The sequence below is a fragment of the Canis lupus genome, chromosome 15 (genome assembly GCF_048164855.1).
Source record: "Canis lupus baileyi chromosome 15, mCanLup2.hap1, whole genome shotgun sequence".
In the NCBI taxonomy this organism is placed as follows: domain Eukaryota; kingdom Metazoa; phylum Chordata; class Mammalia; order Carnivora; family Canidae; genus Canis; species Canis lupus.
This window is the reverse complement of record NC_132852.1, coordinates 41,071,447-41,092,779: the sequence shown is the minus strand read 5'-3', so window position 1 is coordinate 41,092,779 and position 21,333 is coordinate 41,071,447. Positions and strand designations below refer to the sequence as shown.

General features: G+C 43.8%; 1 protein-coding gene across 13 annotated transcripts in view; it reads right to left on the bottom strand.

The window, feature by feature from the left end:
• Window positions 1–5,211: 5,211 nt before the first annotated feature.
• NCAPG2 (non-SMC condensin II complex subunit G2) overlaps window positions 5,212–21,333 on the bottom strand; it is a 64,157-nt gene continuing 48,035 nt past the window's right edge. For 9 of the 13 annotated variants that reach the window (XM_072776794.1, XM_072776789.1, XM_072776798.1 and 6 more), the window contains 7 exons: window positions 20,837–21,024; window positions 19,039–19,179; window positions 14,913–15,016; window positions 14,076–14,176; window positions 12,467–12,566; window positions 8,137–8,217; window positions 5,212–5,666 (listed from right to left, as the gene is read on the bottom strand). In XM_072776794.1, the coding sequence (XP_072632895.1) occupies window positions 5,615–5,666; window positions 8,137–8,217; window positions 12,467–12,566; window positions 14,076–14,176; window positions 14,913–15,016; window positions 19,039–19,179; window positions 20,837–21,024 (767 nt within the window). In that variant the 3' untranslated portion in view covers window positions 5,212–5,614. Of the gene's footprint in view, window positions 5,667–7,026; window positions 7,112–8,136; window positions 8,218–12,466; window positions 12,567–14,075; window positions 14,177–14,912; window positions 15,017–19,038; window positions 19,180–20,793; window positions 21,025–21,333 lie in introns of those variants that run through there. The other 4 variants (XM_072776799.1, XM_072776800.1, XR_012007753.1 and 1 more) reach the window with 3 other exon arrangements.

Genomic DNA, 21,333 nt, shown 5'->3' with positions numbered 1-21,333 from the left:
AAACTCTCCTCCCTCTGGGCCCCATCCCAGGCGTGGAAGGACTGGATGAGAGTAGAGAGTCATGGAGGTCATGACGCATGGGGTCAGCACACTGTGGGGTCCCTGAGGCTCAGTGGGGGCAACCGAGGAGCTGGGGTGAAGACTGCCTCAGTGGAACCTGGAGAGGTCATGGAGCGAGAGTCCATTCTATTGTGTGAGTTGATTCATGGGCAGGAATTGGAAGCCTGGCTCATGTCTGCCCCTCGTACACATTTACACACTGCACCCATCAGTCTGTGAGGCAGGAGATCCAGAACCCTTTAGAAACGGTTCTGCGTGAGCTTCTCAAATACATTCGGGCAGCTTATTCACATTTGTTGTTTGCTGTGTCAGCAGTGGGAGGCGCTTCATGTGCCATGAGTGACAGGCTGAAGAGATGTCCCCAAGGGACACAGGACTCCCTGTCAAATGCTGGTGCCAGGAATCTATGGGGAAATGTAAACTGGGAAATTTCCTCTTCCTAAAAAAAAAAAATTTCCTCTTCCTGGAAAAGAAACACCAAAAATGGCTGCAACGGGACAGAAAAGCCACATAATGTAACATGTTAGCAGGAGAATGAAGACACCTCTGCTGAGATTAATCCTTCAGAAATGTCCTTTATTTTACAAAGAGGTGTGGTTCAGACATGAGTTGGCTAAAAAATTTGGCAGAAGGTCCGGAGGATGTGGGCCTGAGAGGTGCGACCACAGGGCCTTCAGCCAGCATGTGCTCCTGGAGGAACAGTTTCTAGTTTACTGTTTTGTGTTAAGGCAGTTTTTAAAGAACAGCCACCTGTCTTCACGGATCTGTAGATAGGGGACTGACTAGCTTGCCAGATGGTCCGCTAACAGGGCTGCTGGGTGGTGGCAGCACTGGATAGCCTCCGCACGAGGGGGTCCCCTTCCCTGCCCTGGGGCTGGTGTTCGTGCTGCCCCCCGGGAGTCTGATGAATGAGGTGGTCACATGACCAATCAGGCCTTGTCACGTCGTCTCCATTGTTTGCTGCCTAATCCCTGGAGGGTGCTTTGCTGTTGGACTGTGGTGTGAAGCCGGTTGTGCGTACATGGTGGTAGGAGGCTTATTGCTGGATGTTAACAGGTGGTGCCAGGTCTTCCGTTCCTTCTTGCTGCCTGCCTGGCCAACTCACGTCCATGCACACACCTCTGGCCTCTGACCAGCTGGCCACCTTTCAGCTGTGCTCATGGAGACAGGGCTCCACTTGAGCTCGTACACAATGTATTGCACCGGGAGACCGCCCCAATTGGGCCTCCAGAAGGCCCGGCTGCTGCACCCTGGCCACCCCAAGGGGCTTGGCTACTGAAGGTGGATGGCCATGTGCACCAGCATAAGCTGTGTCCTCAGGAGGACGCACCCTCACCACTGTCCTCTGAGGCTGATCCATGTGGGGCACGAGTCCTGCCCTGTCCACAGGGAGGACTACACCTACTCAACTGGGCTTACACCCACAACATTAGCACAGCCAATTTCCTCTTCCCTCACTGGCCATGAGGGATCCAGGCCGCGGTGTATGAACAAAAGCACAACATGGCATATCCTTAATCGCCCAAGACTTACCTCCCAACCACAGAGTGCGCAAGGCCCCACACCCAGCCATCTCTTGCTCACACGGCCCTATCCAACATGATGCCCTAGAATCGTGGGACTGGCTGGCCTCCAGCAACATGTCCACGTAGGATTTCTTTGGACTGAGGGTGAGAAGGTTACCATGAGTTTAGGGGAAAACTATATATATTTTTGTTCATTTCATATGTGAAGAATCCCTCATATTCTTTTCCAAATAAGGATGGAAGAGATGTTTGCCCACCAGAACCCACCAAGGCCAAGTCCAAGGCCACCTGCTAACCCTAGACCAGGTGGCAGCATCCACACTCGTCTTCCAGGATCCATCTGGCTCTGTGGGAGCCAAGCAGTGAGCTAAAGAGAAGGGGGATGGCTCCATCCATTTATCCTCCTCAGGTCTTCCTGATGGCACCATTTCCACCACTCCTCTGACATGTCATGCTTCACTTGCTGGCTCAGTGGGGCAGGGCTGTTTCTGAGGCCTCTGTGTAGCCTTCTGCACATCCATGTCCTGTGGGTCAGTTGGCCAGGCTCCATTTATGACCTGCAGCCCAGCGCTGCTCCCCACTTAGGTCAGCTCAGACCCAGGGACTTCACAATATTTGGGGATCACCTTTTCGTAGAGTCCCAGAGCAGTCACAGGCCACTTTGGGGAGAGACTAAGTACATCTTCTTTTTTGGGGAATTGGCCCCTTGGTAACTCACAGCTTAAGTCTGGAACCTGGACAAGGATTGAGATTTTTCACTGGGGGCCACTTCTGAGAGGCCTCTGGCTATATCCCAGACTTCCTCAGGTGGTAGAGATTGACCAGAGCCCTGGATGCCCACCTACTGTGGGACACTGATCCAGGACCCCCCTCAGATCCCCTCGGACTCCCCCGGGCAGGAACAAGCCCTCTAGCCTCGCTGTCTTTACGACCATTGCACCCACCTGCCCGATGTTCACTTGCTACCACCGGATCCTGTTGTTCCCGGCCCTGTAATGCCACGGCTGTCCAAGAGCCTGGCTCCTCAGCGGGCTATCCTACTGTCAGCCAGGGAGCCACTACTGGCCTGTTGTGTGGCCCTGGGGGCCTGCCCCCAGGGTAGACATCTGGCTTCAGCGAGGGCTGTGTCCCCCCATGGAACACAGCCCCACAGGGGGTTACCTTGCCTTAAGCAGTGCCCACACTGACACAGGCAGCTCTCTGAGCCTCCTTCCACTGTCTGCACAGTGGTTCTGGCATCTTCACTGTGTGTGGCCATCACTTCTTAGAGCTGGCCTAGTGGTGATCACAGGTGCAGAGATCTGTATCTGAATGCTTCCAAGTCCTGTGCCAAAGATATGTTTGCTTTCTCTTCCTTACATCTGATTGTTTACATTTGTTTCTGTTTACGTTGTTAAATAGTGAATACATAAGAATATAATGTGTGTAAGGTTATAAGCCGTAAAACGAGCACACAAATATCTATTTCCAGTTTATTTCTGCATTTGCTTTGAAGAATCTTATATGCTAAAAAAAAAAGAATCTTACATGCTATCTACCCTTCTCTCCCATACTCAACATTCTGAATTATTTTCCTTGCTTATTGATGTTATCAATATGTTAATAATATATTGATATATTATGTGAGGGGTGTGGGGGAACGTGGCTTCTGCTTTGTTAGGGATGACGAGGTGGGGATGGGGAGGGCACTTCAGGATCATGGTGTCGAGGGAAAAAACAAGTCACAGACTAACATAGTGTGATTTCATTCTGTAGAGTTTTTTTTTTTTTTTTAAAGATTTTATTTATTCATGAGATACAGAGAGATAGAGAGAGGCAGAGACACAGGCAGAGGGAGAAGCAGGCTCCATGCAGGGAACCCTATGCGGGATTTGATCCTGGTTCTCCAGGATAATGCTCTGAGCCGAAGGCAGCGCTAAACTGTTGAGCCACCCAGGCTGCCCATCATTCTGGAGAGTTTGCCTTGCCCACTACTTCCACCAGCTGTTGCCCACTACTTCCTACTTCTGGAGAGTTTGCCTTGCCCACTACTTCCACCTGCCTTGCCCACTACTTCCACCAGCTGTTGTAGACACTGATGCTCTGAGCGTCCTCATGCATTCACAGGATTCCTCTAGGATTTATACTTAGATTAGGATTTTATCAACTGTTTTGGCCGGAGAGAAATTATTTTTTCACAAATTGGATTATTTCTCCCATCAAGACGGACACAAGGTAAAAGAGAAAACCTGACTATTCCGAAAACTCATATATATACTTAAAAAGCTAATTAAATGTTTAATTAAAGACAGAAAACACCAAGCTCTTCCCACACAGAAAACACCAAGTTCAGACAGACTTAATTGAGTATTATAACAAATCCAAGGAACTATTTCTAATCTTACACAAACTCTTCCAGGAATCCAGAAAGACAGAGCATTCCTCAATTCATTTCTTTTCTTTTTTAAAGATTTTGTTAAAATCTTGGGCCCAACATGGGGCCCAAACTCACAATCCCAAAATTAAGAGTGGCATGCTTCACCAATGGGGCCAGCCAGGAGCCCCTCAGTTCATTTCTTAATACTAAAATAAACACGAGCAAGGGCAAAAAAGAAAGAATAAATCACATTTGCCAATACAGAATAAAAGTCTTATGTTCAAAAGTAGCTAAAAGAGGGACGCCTAGATGGCCCAGCACTTAAGCTCTGCTTCCAACTCAGGGTATGATCCCAGAGTAGGTCCTGGGATGGAGTCCCACATCAGGCTCCTCGCATGGAGCCTGCTTCTCCCTCTGCCTAGGTCTCTGCCTCTCTCATTCTGTGTCTCATGAACAAATAAAATCTTAAAAAAAAAAAAGCTAAAATAAGTAACCCTCACCTCCCACTTCTCAGCTATCTCAGAAAAACCTTACCCTAACTGCTTTTAACTATGGTAAGCAGTCCATTAATTATGGTACTTTCTTAGAGAAATAGTGAAATTGGTGTTTCTTTACCATTTTGCTGGGGGCAGAGGACAGAATGAGCAAGCAACTAAAGTCTCATGTCCCATCTATCACAGGTAGCTGCTCTACCACAACACGGGGCCCGTGGCTAACGGACTCACAGACCTGGTAACTGGGAGCAGAAAGCCAGGGTCTTGGACGATGGGCTGGTCCTCCACTGGCACCATGTCAGCTCTCAGAAAAAAAAGACAAAATAACAGTGATTCACCTCCAGGCTGAAGGACTCTGTTCTCTGTCACTCATACTTAGAGCCACTGGGCCCATCCTAACATCCAGTAAAACAGCATCAAGACCAGAAGGGGAAGGGAGGCCATTGTAGGACCCCACATGTGGCTCCTCTCCCTACATCTGGCACAGCCACTCCCTCTGCTTTAACACCTTCTACTCTTGGCAGAATTCAACTATTGTCTCTAAAAGGGAAGCTTCATATATTTTTTTAAAGATTTTATTTATTTATTCATGATAGACACAGAGAGAGAGAGGTAGAGACACAGGCAGAGAGGGAGAAGCAGGCCCCATGAAGGGAGCCCAATGCTGGACTCGATCCCGGGACTCCAGGATCACACCCTGGGCCAAAGGCAGGTGCTAAACCACTGAGCCACCCAAGGATTCCCATATAATATTTTTAAATAAGGTACACACACAGATGTTCTCATCGCTTTATTACTCATAGCTTCAAGCAACATTTTACATATATATATATATATGTACACACACATATATATGTGTGTATGTATACACACACAAGCACATATATAAGTAATTTTTAAAATAACCATGTTTGCTAGAAAACTTTTTTTTTGTTTTTGCACCACAGGTTTCTGCACTGCACCAATGATACCTAGAGTCCTTTATATTAAATATATTATTTATGCAGGCACCTGGCAAAAGCGTAAGAACCTCTGAGTTTCCTACTTATAATTCCCCAAATAAATCCCACCCCTATGATACGGGTTATTAATATTAAAAACCTAGGAAAATATACATTCATTTCATTTTTACTAAGTCCTTTTTCTCTGTTTTCACACAATCATAGACGTTGGCTTAGTTATGAATTCAAAAGTGCCCCCAGAGTTCTTGATGATGATTCATAGAGAAACCTAAAACACAAAGAAAGACAATTAACAGAAATCAGCGACCAAGATAACCTAACATATACTTTCACAAAATAAACCTAGAAACGTTTCGCAACTGAATACACACTGAGAGAGAAAGCTGAAATACTCAGTAACTTTCACCAATTGCTTCTCATATGTAAATGGAGCAAGAATCCTGATCAGAGGAAACCACACTTGGACAGAGTCGTCATCACTGCTCCTGCGGCCAACAGCAGTTCACAGAGACCCAAAGCACTCTTCGTGCAAACAAAACACCAGGCCAGGTTTCCTATAGGTGACCTCCTATTTATTTTCTCAGAAGTACTCTCATTTGTGAGGATTAAACCACGACTCAGATACACAGCAGACTCATAAATATGATAAGTACATTTCACAGTTGTGGGCTTTATTTCCTTCCACAAAAACACAAAACAAATGGAAACTATTTCCCCAAGACTAGCTATTACACTGACACTTACTTCAATCACTTTTCAACGCACCTCACTTCCCTGGCCCTCCCCCACACCTGTCCCAGGAGACAGTTGCTCTCCCTATCCCACAGAACCAGCTTTGGACTGAGCCCACTCTAGCTGCTCCCCCACCATGCCTTGCAAGGATATGCCAGGAGCCCTCTCGGAGCAGTCCTCACACAGGCATTTACAAGTATGTGCCACCTTCCTCCTTCACCACCTGGTGACCACGAGGGTACCCAGCATGTCCCTCAGAGGGGATGTGGGCCCTACACACAAATACCAATCTCTGTCCCCAGGGACGTCTCAGCTGACTCCCTGCTCAGTGAGTGTCTGAGTCCTGCCCTTCGTGGAGACTAACCCACCCCATGGTTGGTCTACAACAGCTTGGCCTCATATCAGTACAAACAGGCATGGAACTAAGTTCTCTACTCACCTCATTAAAAGAGATCAGAAATATAAGGTGAAGTTCATCTTAATATATTTTATTTTACTCAAGATACCCAAATACAACAGCCTGTAATCAACATAAAAATAACAAAATTTACACTGCTTTTTTCATACTATCTTCAGAACCTGGTGTGCACTTTACACTTAGCCACATCTCAGGTCAGACTCGCCATGCTTCACCTGCTCAATTTCCACATGTGAAAAAACGGCCATAGCAGGGGCAGCACAAACCTAGAAAGATTTTGCGATTTTTCTCTTTACCCCCAGAATTCGATAATTTTATCTACAGACTTACTTAGGTGTGATTCTTTTTCCATTAATCCCATCCACAATTTAGTGAAAGAAACAAAAAGGAATCTTTAAAATTCCACATTTCTTCAGCTCTGGGAAGTTTTCTCCTACTATTTGTTAAATGACTGCTTTTTTTTGGGTCTATTTCTCACCTGTCTTTACCCCATGACTCCTCTTCATCCATAGGCCTGTGTCCTGAGATTCTCCTACCACGTGATCTTTCAGACCATCTGGAATCTGAGTCCCAACAATGACATCTCTCCAGTGCATCAGAGACATTTTTAATTTAGGATTTTTAGTTCTAATTCAGCCTTTTGTGGTATAATTGATTTTTCCTTTGAAGATCATATTATTAATGGTCTGATTGCGCCCCCCACCCTGTTACTTGAGCAATGGCTGTTCTGACTTTCTAACTGCTGGGCTACCCTACATGTGTGGCTCTTCTGTCGTGCCCTCGTGACACCGCAGAGGCAGGATGGTGGACAGTGAGAGGCACAGGCCTGTGGAGGTCACTATCATAACAGCGAGCGGCAGCAAGCCTTAGCCAAATGACCTCCCTGGGCCAGGGTTCTTGTGATGAGATGTTGGAGCCAAGTGAGGTGCTTGCCTACCTGAGCTCTCAAAGTCTTTTTTTTTTTTTTTTTTTCTCAAAGTCTTTAAATCTCTCTCAGCAGCTGAGACTTGACCCCATCCACCATCAGGCCCCACGGCCTCCAGCAGGGTGTGTTCATGCGCTGAAGAATATCCAACATGACCACAGCCACAGGAGGGGCAGACAAAATAAATTTTCCGAGAAAAACAATTAATAAGATAAACAATGCCTGTTTTTATTTACATCTGGTTTTAAATTATCTATACCAAGGTCCACTGGGCATTGATGATGACTGAAGCTTGCCTCTAAATGAGGTATAAAAAAGCATCCTGTCCCAAAATCATTTTAAAAAGGCTATTAAAATTTCATGCAGCAGAATAAAATGCTTGATAACCAAACAGAGGTGATTTTGTCATGGAGAACCCCTTCCCTTCAGGTTCTAATAACAAGGCTTAATGCTGGGGGTTTACGCTGGACACTATACAAGTTGCCTACACACAGGCATAATTAATATTGGCAAGTAATTTGCTTATGATTACAGTCCATTTACTTGGTGGGAAAAATTCATGATATAACCTGAGCCATAAGAAATATTTATACTTCTAAAATTTCTAATTATAAATTTATTGCTATTTCCATACTATTTATGAAAGTAATAAATATAACATACTTGGCATTTAAATGCACCACTGTGCTGGCAAACGTATGCTGTTCCTCTTGAGAAATTATGTCCAGTTTATAGTATGCTATACTGGGTGAGGCAATTAAAATGCAATGAGAAGCATTTTTTATTTAGCACCCAATAGACCAGTTAACAAAATACTAACAGTGTTGGAGAGAAAAGTAGTGCATTCGTCAAGAAAACAGGGCTTCTGGGCAGCCCCAGTGGCGCAGCGGTTCAGCGCCGCCTGAGGGCTGGGGTGTGATCCTGGAGACCTGGGATCGTGTCCCACGTCAGGCTCCCTGCATGGAGCCCGCTTCTCCCTCGGCCTGTGTCTCTGCCTCTCTCTCTGTGTCTCTATGAATAAATAAATAAATAAAATCTTAAAAAAAATAAAAAAGAAAGAAAGAAAGAAAAAGAAAACAGGGCTTCTGAATTAATGCCCCGTTGCCTAAAATATTAATTGGATCAAAGGGTTTCCAGAGTCTTAAAAGAGGTTAACTTGCCTTAATGTCTCTACCTCAGCATTAAATCAGTAGTATTTTTGTATTTAGTCTTAAATCTTGTCTATTTTAGAATGATTTTTCTTTAGATGCTGGTTTTCTACAGCATGTTTCTCGCACATATAGGAAGCCCAAATTTCATGATCTAGTCCTATTTTTACTGGATGTTCCCTCCTTAAAGGGAAGAACTCTTTTTGCCATCTTTGTATCAGCGTTAATATCTGCAGGGAGCCCAACGTGGGGCTCAATCCCACGATCCTGAGAGCATGACCTGAGCCGAAACCTAGTCAGATGCTTAACTGACTGAGTCACTCAAGATGCCCCAAGTTTTGAACTTCTAAGGCTTTTCTTTCCCTCTCAATATAACTAATGTGATTTAAGTACTTACCTTAAAACCCTGCGCAAGTGGGAATAAAAGAAATTTCTAATAAGGAGCAAATAGCCTTGTTCTCTAACATCTTCACAATAGTACACACACAGCATTCTACACCCAAAAAACTTATCCTTGCAAATGGTATTTCTAAGAACAAAGAAATCTTGTAAAATGTTTGCACTTCTGGGGCACCTGGGTGGCTCAGTGTGACTCTGACTGCAGCTCGGATCATGATCTAGGGTTGTGGGATCGAGCCCCACCTTGGGCTCCTCACTGGGTATGGATTCTGTTCAAGATTCTCTCTCTCCCTCTGTGTCCCCACCTCCCCAGCTCACGCTCTCTAAATAAATAAATAAAATATTTTAAAAACTGCTTGGACTTCTGAGATTGTTATCACATCCTATGAAAATAACTTATTTATATATAATTCTTTTTTTTAAGATTTTATTTATTTATTCATGAGAGACAGACAGAGAGAGAGAGAGAGGCAGCAACACAGGCAGAGGGAGAAGCAGGCTCCATGCAGCGAGCCCGATGTGGGACTAGATCTCAGGACTCCAGGATCACACCCTGGGCCAAAGTCAGGCACCAAACAGCTGAGCCACCCAGGGATCCCCTAATTCTTTTTTTTTTTTTTTTTTAAAGATTTTATTTATTTTTTTATTCAGGGGAGGGGGGGAGAGACAGAGGCACAGGCAGAGGGAGAAACAGGCTTCATGCAGGGAGCCCGACGTGGGACTCAATCCCGGGTCTCCAGGATCACGCCCTGGGCTGAAGGTGGCGCTAAACTGCTGAGCCACCGGGGCTGCCCTATAGGTTGTGTGATTTTATAAATGTAAAACTATTTACATTCCCATGTGTTTTCTGAAATATACAAACATTCCTCACTTCCTCCAAATCAGAAGATCACGCCCCTCTCCCCCAAAAATGTCTAGAAATAAAACAAGCTCATAAAACCTAAGAATCTGTTGGGTTTCTCCATCTCATATGCAGTGGCAAACCTGCCTTTATTAAAACCGCATGGTAAATATTCATTAATTTTTAGGATGAAGTATATAATTGAATACATTCCCTCTGCTCACAACTGAGGTCATGCAAACCCCTACCTACTCCAGTGCCCTAGTCAATGACCTGGTCGGTGGGGACTTTCTCTTCCCAGTTCTGACCACTGTAGAGACCAGACTTTGCAGTGCCCTGTCATGCAAGGCCCAGCCTTCTCCAGGAGACTCTTAGGCCACTGTCCCCACTGGGCTCCCGAGGGCGGCTATCTAGCCAGCAGCTACCTGCCTGGAACAGCACATGGAAGCTCACAGGCTTGGCAGAAGGCTCCAGCTTTGGTTCCAGCAGCTCCCCTGGCCCTTCCCCTGCCCCCTGGAGACCGGAAATCCAGTGAGTCCCATCAGAAGGCCTCAGGACTTCTCCATCCATGGAGCAGTCTCAGCCTAGGGTGTGCATTCTCCCTAGGAGCACAGTTGCTCCTCACATCTGCATTTTCTCTCTGCTTTAAGGTTGGCTTTAACCTTCACTAGCCAATAACCTGTTATACCAAAACACCTTCCTAAGAATTTCCGACATAGAGATTTCCCTGTCCTAGTCACTATTTGGTTTCTGCCTTCTGACTGGAATGCCACAAACACTCAGGAAACACTAAACAAGGCTGGTACTGTTGTCTTAATACCGAAGTGGACTTTATGGGGAAAGCATTTCTAGAAATAAAGACTCTCCATAAAAATAAAAGGGTCAATTCACCAAGAAGATATAGGAGTTCTAAATTCATATGCACCTACTATCACGATCACAAAAGATATGAGGCAAAATCCCTCTTATCAGAAATGCATGGATCTCAGGATGCCTGGGTGGCTCAGCAGTTGAGCATCTGCCTTTGGGTCAGGTTGTGATCCGGGGTCCTGGGATCGAGTCCCACATTGGGCTCTCTCTGGGGAGCCTGCTTCTCCCTCTGCCTGCCTGTGTCTCTGCCTCTCTCTCTCTGTCTCTCATGAATAAATAAATTAAAATCTTAAAAAAAAAAAGAAAAGAAAGAAATGCACAGATCTAGCAAGCAGAAAATCATTAAGAACATAGTTGAACTTCACAGCACCATCAATCAGCTGCATACAATTAATAACAACAGTGTATAAAGTATTCACCAAGACTAAGTGGGATTCATTCTAGGTATGCAGGGCTGGTTCAACATTCAAAAATCATTTAGTATAATCCATCACAACAACAGACTACAGAAGAAACAGCACACGATCACATCAGTAGATGCAAAAAAAGCATCTGACAAAATCCAACACCCATTCATTATAAAAACTCTCAATAAACTAGGAATAGAGGGGAACGTCCTCAACTTGATGAAGAACATCCACAAGATATCAGCAGCTCACATCATTCTTAATGGTGAGAAATTAACTGTTTTCCCACTAGGATCAGGAACAAGTCAAGGATGTCCCCTCTCATCACTGCTTTTCAACACTGCACTGGACGACATAGCTAATGCAGCGATAAAAGGTGTACAGATTGGAAGAAAGAGCTAAAACAGTCCTTGTTCATAAGTTAGCAATTTAGGGTTTTTGAAGCCTTTCTTCAAAGGAGAAAGTAGCTAAGAAAAAGTGGCTACTTTCCCAGGCATACCTAAAACTATTACCTAGTTCAGAGCTCTATAACACTTAACTTTATGAGGTTCATAGAACAGCACGAAAAACACTGTTTTTGCAGTTGGTCTGAGAATCAAACACAGGTAACAACAGTGTCTATAGAAAGCCATATTGCATGTCAAACAGCAAATGCAACAATAAACACACTTGGCTGGAGGAGCCCAGTGAACATCTTCCTCGGAGCAGTCCTGTGGCAGCAACAGGCCACCCAGGAAGCAAGAAATGACCAGTATTTCTTCAAAGTTTTGGAGGGACCTTCCCCATCCTCATTGTGGATGCCTGGGGACTGGGCAATTATGTCCTAGAAATGCCCACGGTTTCAAAAACAGCAAACCACTCACAATAATCTGCCTAGTTTATTTTTTTGTTGTTTTTTTTTTTAAAGATTTTATTTATTTATTCATAGAGACAGAGAGAGAGAGAGGCAGAGACACAGGCAGAGGGAGAAGCAGGCATCATACAGAGAGCCTGACGTGGGACTCGATCCAGGGTCTCCAGGATCACGCCCTGGGCTGCAGGCGGCGCTAAACCGCTGTGCCACCAGGGCTGCCCCCTAATCTGCCTAGTTTTAAAAACCATATAAAATAAGTTTGTATGCCTTTTCTGGAGTAATATTTATCAGATGACAATTTTGTTTTTGTTTTTAAAAACAAAATTAGGAAGTAAATTAAACATATGCTCAAGGAGTTTTCCAAAAGAGATGTTTCTGTCCTTATAATCCTGTTTTCTCACTGCCTGGCTGTAAATGTGCTTGTGGAGTACCCACAGCTCTTAAAAACATCCATCCAATGCATCTAGTGCTTTACCTCTCTGTGCTGTCTTCCTCCAGCGTGATCTCCATGAATGTCTTCAGTTTTCTGTGAACAGTGGCTGCAACATCCTTCATTTTTGAACTCTTCTGTTTACCTACAGGGAAGTTATAACCAAAGCAGAGAAAAGATTTTAACGTGGCTACTGTGGTGGTAACACAAGCATACTCTATCAATGTAGGTCAAATCCAGGAAGACGGAGCCTCCCCACCCTCCAAGTCTATCTACCCAGTGACCTATGCAACAGTAACTGTCCCAACAGGGATGTGAGAAGGTCAAATAGATGCTTTCTGAAGCACCTCATCAGCTCTGAGGGACAGCTCCAGCAGACATGATCCTGTGAGTTCTGTCTATGCCATCAGAGACTGGATCCTCACCTGTACCTCCGCCACAGATCACAACTACCACGTTTCAGTGTCATCATCTGTGCGGCATGAAGTTAAGTACTAGGTGCTCATCAGCACCCCACCATCACTCCCTCTTGTAGGGAATATTCCCTGATTCTCCAGACCTCAGCTCAGACAGTCCCTTAAAGAAGTCTTTTCTGGGCAGCCCCAGTGGCGCAGCGGTTTAGCGCCGCCTGCAGCCCAGAGCGTGATCCTGGAGACCCTGGATCGAGTCCCACATCAGGCTCTCCACATGGTGCCTGCCTCTCCCTTTGCCTCTGTCTCTGCCTCTCTCTCTTTCTCTCTCTCTCTGTATGTGTGTGTCTCTATGAATAAATAAATAAAATCTTAAAAAAAAGAAGTCTTTTCTGATGTCTGCCCTGGGTAACAAAGTAGTATCCTAATTCAGTAGACATGCCACGCGATCAGACTTATGGGGACAGCTTGCTGCGATAGAAGCACTCTCTGTTATGTCTTATGCTATGTCAATATGTTATGTCTTAGAAAATTATTTCAACATTAGTAAAACTGAGTAAGAAATATAGAAACTCAACAGTAATATGCAGGGACATTACTCCACTTTATACTGAGGTGAGCATTTTAGAGGCGTCTCCAACTATTTTCACAGTACTATTTCAACTGGGTGGGATATTCAAAACAGGCAGGTATAAGGTTAAGTGGAACAACAAGTATGTTAAGATTTTTTTTTTTTTTGTATGTTAAGAATTAAGATCAAGGGCAGCCCCGGTGGCGCAGCGGTTTAGCGCCGCCTACAGCCTGGGGTTTGATCCTGGGGACCCTGGATCGAGTCCCACATCAGGCTCCCTGCATGGAACCTGCTTCTCCCTCTGCCTCTGCCTCTCTCTCTCTCTGTTTCTATGAATAAAAAAAAAAAAAAAAAAAAAAAAAAAAGAATTAAGATCAAAACACTATCATTAGCAAAAGTAAATTCAGACTTTTAAGCACAGGTAACAAATGACAAATCAATAGAACTTCAATTCTGAGGCACAGAGAGGGACATGTAATCAGTCCAGTGGGGGAGGGAGACAGGTGTGGATAGGACTTGTTTCCAGGCCAGAGCAGGGTTAGTGAGCAGAGGGAGTCTGATTGGCAGGGGACGCAGCAAGCATGGAACAGAGTTTCTAAACATCCCTATAACAGTTCTGTGTGGGATCACACCCAACAATAACCCAGATGATAGGAAAGAAAGTTTAACCTACCTTTATTAATAACCAAAATAATACGCATAACAGCTGAGAGACACACAATGCCTTCAATATCATCAGAAGTAACACACACCTTTAATTCATCTAAAAATGACCTGCAAACAAATTAATAAACATCTGGAGTTATTCTATAGTATATAAATCCTAATACTTTATAGAAAGACTAAGATCGTTAAGATTCATCAACCACCATGAATTCTAGCTTTCAGGTAACATGGGAAGTTGATTCAACTCTTCTCGTAATTCTCACTATCACACAGGTAAGATATTAACATCTGATGATGCTTTCTTAGAAGGGGAACAGGGACATTCTGGTCATTGAAAACAGCTACTCTGTATACACACAGTACGCACAAAAAATTGAGTATCACCGAAAAACAACTCACAGCTGCTAAGTATGATGATTTTCCAGTTTTCGTTGAATAGACCTGCTATTACAGTTCCTCGGGTATCAGACAACTAGGCCACCAGTCCTGGATTTGCCACAACAAGCCCTGGAGTTCTAACCAAGTGACACAGGAACAGCCATGTGCCCAAAGAACCCACAAGGGCACTGACTTCATCAGGCATTCGGGGTATACTTAGTAAGCATAACCAGGGACTTTTCAGATAGACGTATTTGAAAGAAAGTTAGAATTTCTCTTTGTAGAGGTATAATGCAAAATTTTTAAATAATGCAACTACTTTTAATTGCTGATGAGAGAAAATTCTCTGAAACCTTTTTCTCATGGAAAAAAAAAGCACTTTTGAGAGCTGAAGGAATACAGCAAAATCTACCGAGAGCTTCCAGTCACAAGAAGAATCTCAAAGCAATAAAGGGAGCATGGTTACCTGATCACATCTGGAGACTTCATTATTATTCCTATTAAACACCTTGAAAATGGTGGGAGGTCTGACAGCCCCTCAGGAAGGGTGAGCTCTTCTATATTAGAAATCTAAAAAGAAGTTCCAAATCAGTAATTTCTAAATTGAGACTGAGACAGAGCTAATGACTTGTTTTCTACTGCTGTGGATTTTCATCCAAAAACTCAAAAGAATAGTTTTTATTAACTGTTGAAATGAGCACAATTATTATGATTAATCTATTATTGTAGATAGGGGTATATTATTCATCAGCTGGAAATGAAAAGATACACACAATCAATAAGCCTTTTGTCAGATAGCCTTTAATGTAGTATTTTCTGTAAATAATGCTTTTTTATGCAAGTCTAACTAGCTATTCTTACTCATCCAGGATCAGGTTTTCTCAGTCTCAGCATGGCCAACATCCTGGACTGAATAATTCCTTGCTGTGGGGCACCTTATGCATTGCAGAATGTTGAGCAGTGTCCTTGGCCAGGAGCACCCCCGCCCCAGGCACTGCCAGTGTCCTCCAGAGAACCAGCCATAGGGCAGTAACGTTGGCCTGGACCCACGTAGGGGCTCTGCCTAGATTTATGCCCCTCATCATCAACCTTACAAGTTTAAAGTCACCCATTAGTGGTGAATGAACTCCACGTGCAAATGGCTCTTTGGAAAATCTAAATCCAGAACCGTGCTCTGGAGGGGGTGGGGGCCAGGGATGCGAGGAGCTATGTCTTTGTTTCCTGACCCCACTCTACCCCCATCACCTCCTCCCTCATACATCCCACTACTGTCTCTCACCTACCACTTGGCTATCAGGGGACTCGACTCAGGTCTAACTACACTGTAGTCCTAAAGAGCCTTTCCACATGCCCTTTGGAGGATTCATAATACTAACGTGGATATCAAAGTCAATCATCATTATGTTTGAAATAGCTGTTTCTCATTAAAACACTTTACATCTTAAATGTTATAAATGCATTTCTGATAGACAAATAATTAGCGATGTGTTAAAATAAAAATGTATCTTGGGGTCCCTGGGTGGCTCAGCCAGTTAAACATCTAACCCTTGGTTTCGGCTCAGGTCATGATCTCAGGGCAGTGGATACAAGCCCATGTCAGACTCTGAGCCCAGTGCAGAGTCGGCTTAAGATTCTCTCCCCCTCTCCCTCACTGTCTGTCAAATGAATAAATAAAATCTTTAAAAAAAAAAGGGGGGGGGATGGGGATGCCTGGGTGGCTCCGTGGTTGAGCTTCTGCCTTTGGCTCAGGTCATGATCCCAGGGTCCTGTGATCAAGTCCTGAATTGGGCTCATCATCAGGCTTCCTGCAAGGAGCCTGCTTCTCCCTTTGTCTCTCTCTGTGTCTCAGGAATAAATAAATAAAATATTTAAAACAAAATAAATTTTAAAAAATATATCCTGAGATTTTTAGCATATGTAGCAGTAAGATACAGTACAGATACAGCACGGAGGAGAATGCTAACTGGAAGAACGTTGTTACAAGACTTTTACTATGCACAAGGACATTGTAATTTCTGTAGGGAGACTGGTGAGTTAAATGAACCTACTAAAATCTCCAGAGAAACCACTAAAACTATACAAAGGACAATATAAAGCCAACAGAGAAGATAAAATGGAACACTACAAACATTTCATCCATCAAATGGCAGGAAAAGAAGAAAAGTAGGGAGACTAATAGAAAACAAACACTGAAATGGTCAAATTAAACCCAAACATGTCAAAGATCTCATTAAAATCAAATGGGCTGAGCACCTCAGGTAAAAGGCAGAGACTGTAAAACTGGACCAAAAGAAAAAAAGGGCTGCCCATGTGGTGATTACAAGAAACACTCTGAAACACATGGAAAAACCGGTTAAATGAGTGGGAAATATCAGTGAGGGTGACAGAACATGAGAGACTCCTAACTCTGGGAAACGAACAAGGGGTGGTGGAAAGGGAGGTGGGTGGGAGGATGGGGTGACTGTGTGACGGGCACTGAGGGGGGGGCACCTGACGGGATGAGCACTGGATGTTATGCTATATGTTGGTAAATTGAACTCCAATAAAAAAAATATATATATACCAAAAAAAAAAAAAAAAAAAAAAGGAAAGAAAAACAGGTTAAAAGTAAAAGCATAGGAAAAAAAAAAAAAAAAAAAAAAAGGATGCTAGGTACCCTTGACAAATGCCAGAGCAGACTATAATGAGAATACAAGGAAGAAGAGCCATCTCCTGAACAATCAGACAGCCACTGCATCACAAAGACATAGCAGTCCTGGGGATCCCTGAGTGGCTCAGCGGTCTGGCGCCTGCCTTTGGCCCAGGGCGCGATCCTGGAGTCCCGGGATCTAGTCCCACATCGGGCTCCCTGCATGGAGCCTGCTTCTCCCTCTGCCTGTGTCTCTGCCTCTCTCTCTCTCTCTGTGTCTCTCATGAATAAATAAATAAAATCTTTTTTAAATTTATTTTATTTTATTTTATTTATTTATGATAGGCACACAACGAGAGAGAGAGAGAGAGGCAGAGACATAGGCAGAGGGAGAAGCAGGCTCCATACACCGGGAGCCCGATGTGGGATTCGATCCCGGGTCTCCAGGATCGCGCCCTGGGCCAAAGGCAGGCGCTAAACCGCTGCGCCACCCAGGGATCCCAATAAATAAAATCTTAAAAAAAAAAAGACATAACAGTCCTGAGTGCGTCTGCACCTACCAACAAAGCTCCTACATACATGCCAACTAACGGAAAGGGACGAGTCCACCACGGAGCTAACTTCTCATGATTGGAACAAGGACACAAATCTTTAAGGATACAGAAGAGAGGTCGGCAAATATATTCCATAAAGTAGTAAAATATACTGGCTCTGTCAGAACTACTCAGCTCGGCAGTTACAGAAAATCTCTAAGTAGTAGGTGTGGCTGTGTACAATATAAGTTCGTTTAAAAAAACAGAGTCACTGGTGAGTCAGGCCTGGCGCAGGGGCCACTGATTTATTTATAGTTGTTAGCTATAAGGCTCAATGGAGTTAATAAATTCCAGTTCTTATTCTATATATAATCTAGTTACTAGTTTCCTAAACCAAGCTTTAAGGAGAGCCCTAAATTCTATTAATGTTTTAGGAATTTAGTTGGCTTTTTTATACTCATGGTCTTACGGTATTATTTATATAATACAGAATTTATATAATACAATGCCACTGACTATCAGATTCCATCTTTTCATACTGAGAAACATTTATCATTACCTTTCTATCTTCTAAGTCACTACGCTGTGCCTTCCCTCCATCCTCGAGGATTTCACTGAAGAAACAGAGCTTTCTGTTCTCACATGAATTAACATTTTGTTTATGTCAATCTTTACCCAATTAGGCTAACTGTAAAAACTATGTAACTGCTAGGAAAACACCAGTCCTTTACAGAGTAGGAATGAATAAGTTTTGTGCTTAAACTCATATCTAAAGTTCACATATCCTATGTTTAGACATGAAAAAGAAACGTAAGGCCTATCCTCCAGCAAAGCTGTCAAACCTGCAACTACCCCAAACTGCAGGGCAAGCACCATCCTTACCCTGCTCCACTGACGATGGCTGCTTTCGCCTTGTCAGGGAAGTCTTAAATATATCACTCAGGTAGATCTCTAAAATACAGGAAGGAGGGACACCTGGGTGGCTCAGCAGTTTAGCACCTGCCTTCGGCCCAGGGCATAATCCTGGAGTCCCGGGATCGAGCTCCACATTGGGCTCCCTGCATGGAGCCTGCTTCTCCCTCTGCCTGTGTCTCTTCCTCTCATGAATGAATGAATGAATAAATAAATAAATAATCTTAAAAAAAAAATAAAATGCAGGAAGGAAAAAAAAGTTCACAATGGAAGTACTAGCTTGGTCTTAATCAAAGATGACAACACCCTTAACATATGTCCCCAGTAGTCACATGACTTGAGTCACCAGCCAGCTTTGGAACTGTGAGAGGACTGTGAAGGCTGGAGGAGCAGGACACCTACTAAACTTTGAGCTCTTAAAAAATACTTGGGAAAACATGACAATGTGCTGCTAATAGAGAATAGCATATTGTACAGTCAGGAACAGACAGGGTGGTTTCAGAATAAACAGACTTCACCTTTCGTAGTTGGTGACTTATCTCCACCACAGATGCAGCGATCACAGTTGAGAGCATGCCCCGGTGGACGGGTGTGTCCATGTGCCAAGACTGAACAGTCATTATAAACTCATGAAGAGGAGACTGAACTGAATAAAGAAGCTAGGAGAAAACACACCAGTCATTTTTTAGTGGTCAAAAAAAGACATCTTATAGGATAAGCATTCCTACTGTCCTCCCTAGGGGTCCAGGAATCCCCAATCTTATTTCCTGCCCTTGCCACTGCTGACTCAGATCTCTCAGGCACTGTGGCTACAAAAGGACAGACAGGACCAAAGCCTACTGGGAGCTACTTTTACACCATTCTTTTCCCAAAAGCAAAGAAAAAAAATGCCAAGAATAGACACACCAATAACATAAATAAAGAAAAGATAAAGAAATACCACTAACAATAAAAGAAAACCAAGAGGCCATGTGTTTTGAGAGGAACTGCACAGCCAATGGTAAAAGATTTGGTGAGAAAGTAAAAGATTCTGGCACAAACTGAATAGATAAGACACTTGAACCAACTCATCAAAAACAGAAACATTTCAAATTAACTCAAAGATGAATTGGTAAGCTAGGAAAACATGGCCAGCAACCTTCCATCACCTTCTATCAGCTAAGAACAGAAAAAAATTGAAAGTCTTCAATGTTTCATAAACATCCTCCCACTTCAGCATTTTTTAAAGCTTCACTTAAAAAGAACAGCTAATCTGCATTTTTAAACCACTACTTAAGGGGATCCCTGGGTGGCGCAGCGGTTTGGCGCCTGCCTTTGGCCTAGGGCGCGATCCTGGAGACCTGGGATCGAATCCCACATCGGGCTCCTGGTGCATGGAGCCTGCTTCTCCCTGTGTCTCTGCGCCTCTCTCTCTCTCTGTGACTATCATAAATAAATAAATAAAAATTAAAAAAAAAATAAAAAAAAAATAAACCACTACTTAAGACACCCTCTGATGGGGGAGCCCCAGTGGCTCAGCGGTTTAGTGCCACCTACAGCCCAGGGCGTGATCCTAGAGACCCAGGATCGAGTCCCACGTCAGGCTCCCTGCATGGAGCCTGCTTCTCCCTCTGCCTGTGTCTCTGCCCCCCCCCCTCTCCTGGGTATTCTCATGAATAAATAAAATCTTAAAAAAAAAAACAAAAAACAGACACCCTCTGATGACAGGATGACTTCAGAAGGAAAGCAAATGTGGCACATGGGTCAGTATCTGCCACATGAACTGGCTACTCAGGAGTCCCACTTCACAGGAGCTTTGATCAGCAAGGGAACCATGGCCCCTCCAGCTTTGCAGCTCTCACTCCCAATGAGGGGGAAGCTGACACATGATGAGAGGGTAGCCTATGATAGAAAGTAGTATAAAGTCCCTGTTATCTACATATAATCAAAATCAGCATTCTCAAAAGTGTATTTTAGTTGGAAAACTATGAAATAACATTTGAGCATTCACAAGCCAGATGTAATGTGTTATGTGTCTCCTGTCCTCTCTGGCAGAAGGCCTGCTTACCTGGGCTTATTAAAACCTGTTCTAAGATTAAGAGTCAAAGGTGGGTTCCTAGCCATCCTGCCCCAGTGCAGACAGCACCACCTCTCTGACTGCACCACACACTGAAGAAGGTCGACACCTGGTAATCGTCTCCCATATGGGGGTGCGACCCACCCAACAGCCCAATGGCACAAGCAAGTGCTGGCTGAGCCTGTGTGTGAGGTGACACATCCTCATGCATCCTTGCCTTCTGGGTGAGCATGGTTTAATGACTGGGAGGGCGTGAGTACCCGTAGGCCTTCTTCTGGTTGCTTCCTGAAGCTCCATGCCATACATTCCAACATTTTCTGAAATACTTTCTGGACCATATCAAACAGCGTGGCAACTTCTTCACCTGAATCTGGTGTCTGCTTCAAGGAACTTCCAGTTACCTCTTTCAGAATGCCAAGAAGTAATGACACATAAAAGAAGCCCTTCACTAGAAAGAATATTGGAAACATCAGTTATCTAACCATAAAAGTTAGCTTAAATTATTACATTTTCACACAACACATGTGTATCATGATAACTTAAATTGTTACTGATAAGCCAATATCAGGTTGATGAGATTAATCTAAATTTTAACACACATAAATTTTAAAATAAATAAAATTTAAAAACTTGTTCCTTTTAAATAGAACAGCAATACCTTCAACAACAGTAACAATCTATTTAACTTGATCACTGGTGGGCTTACTACCCATGTGGACAGTGTGGCCCCTGGAACACCGGGCCTAGAGAATGTGTC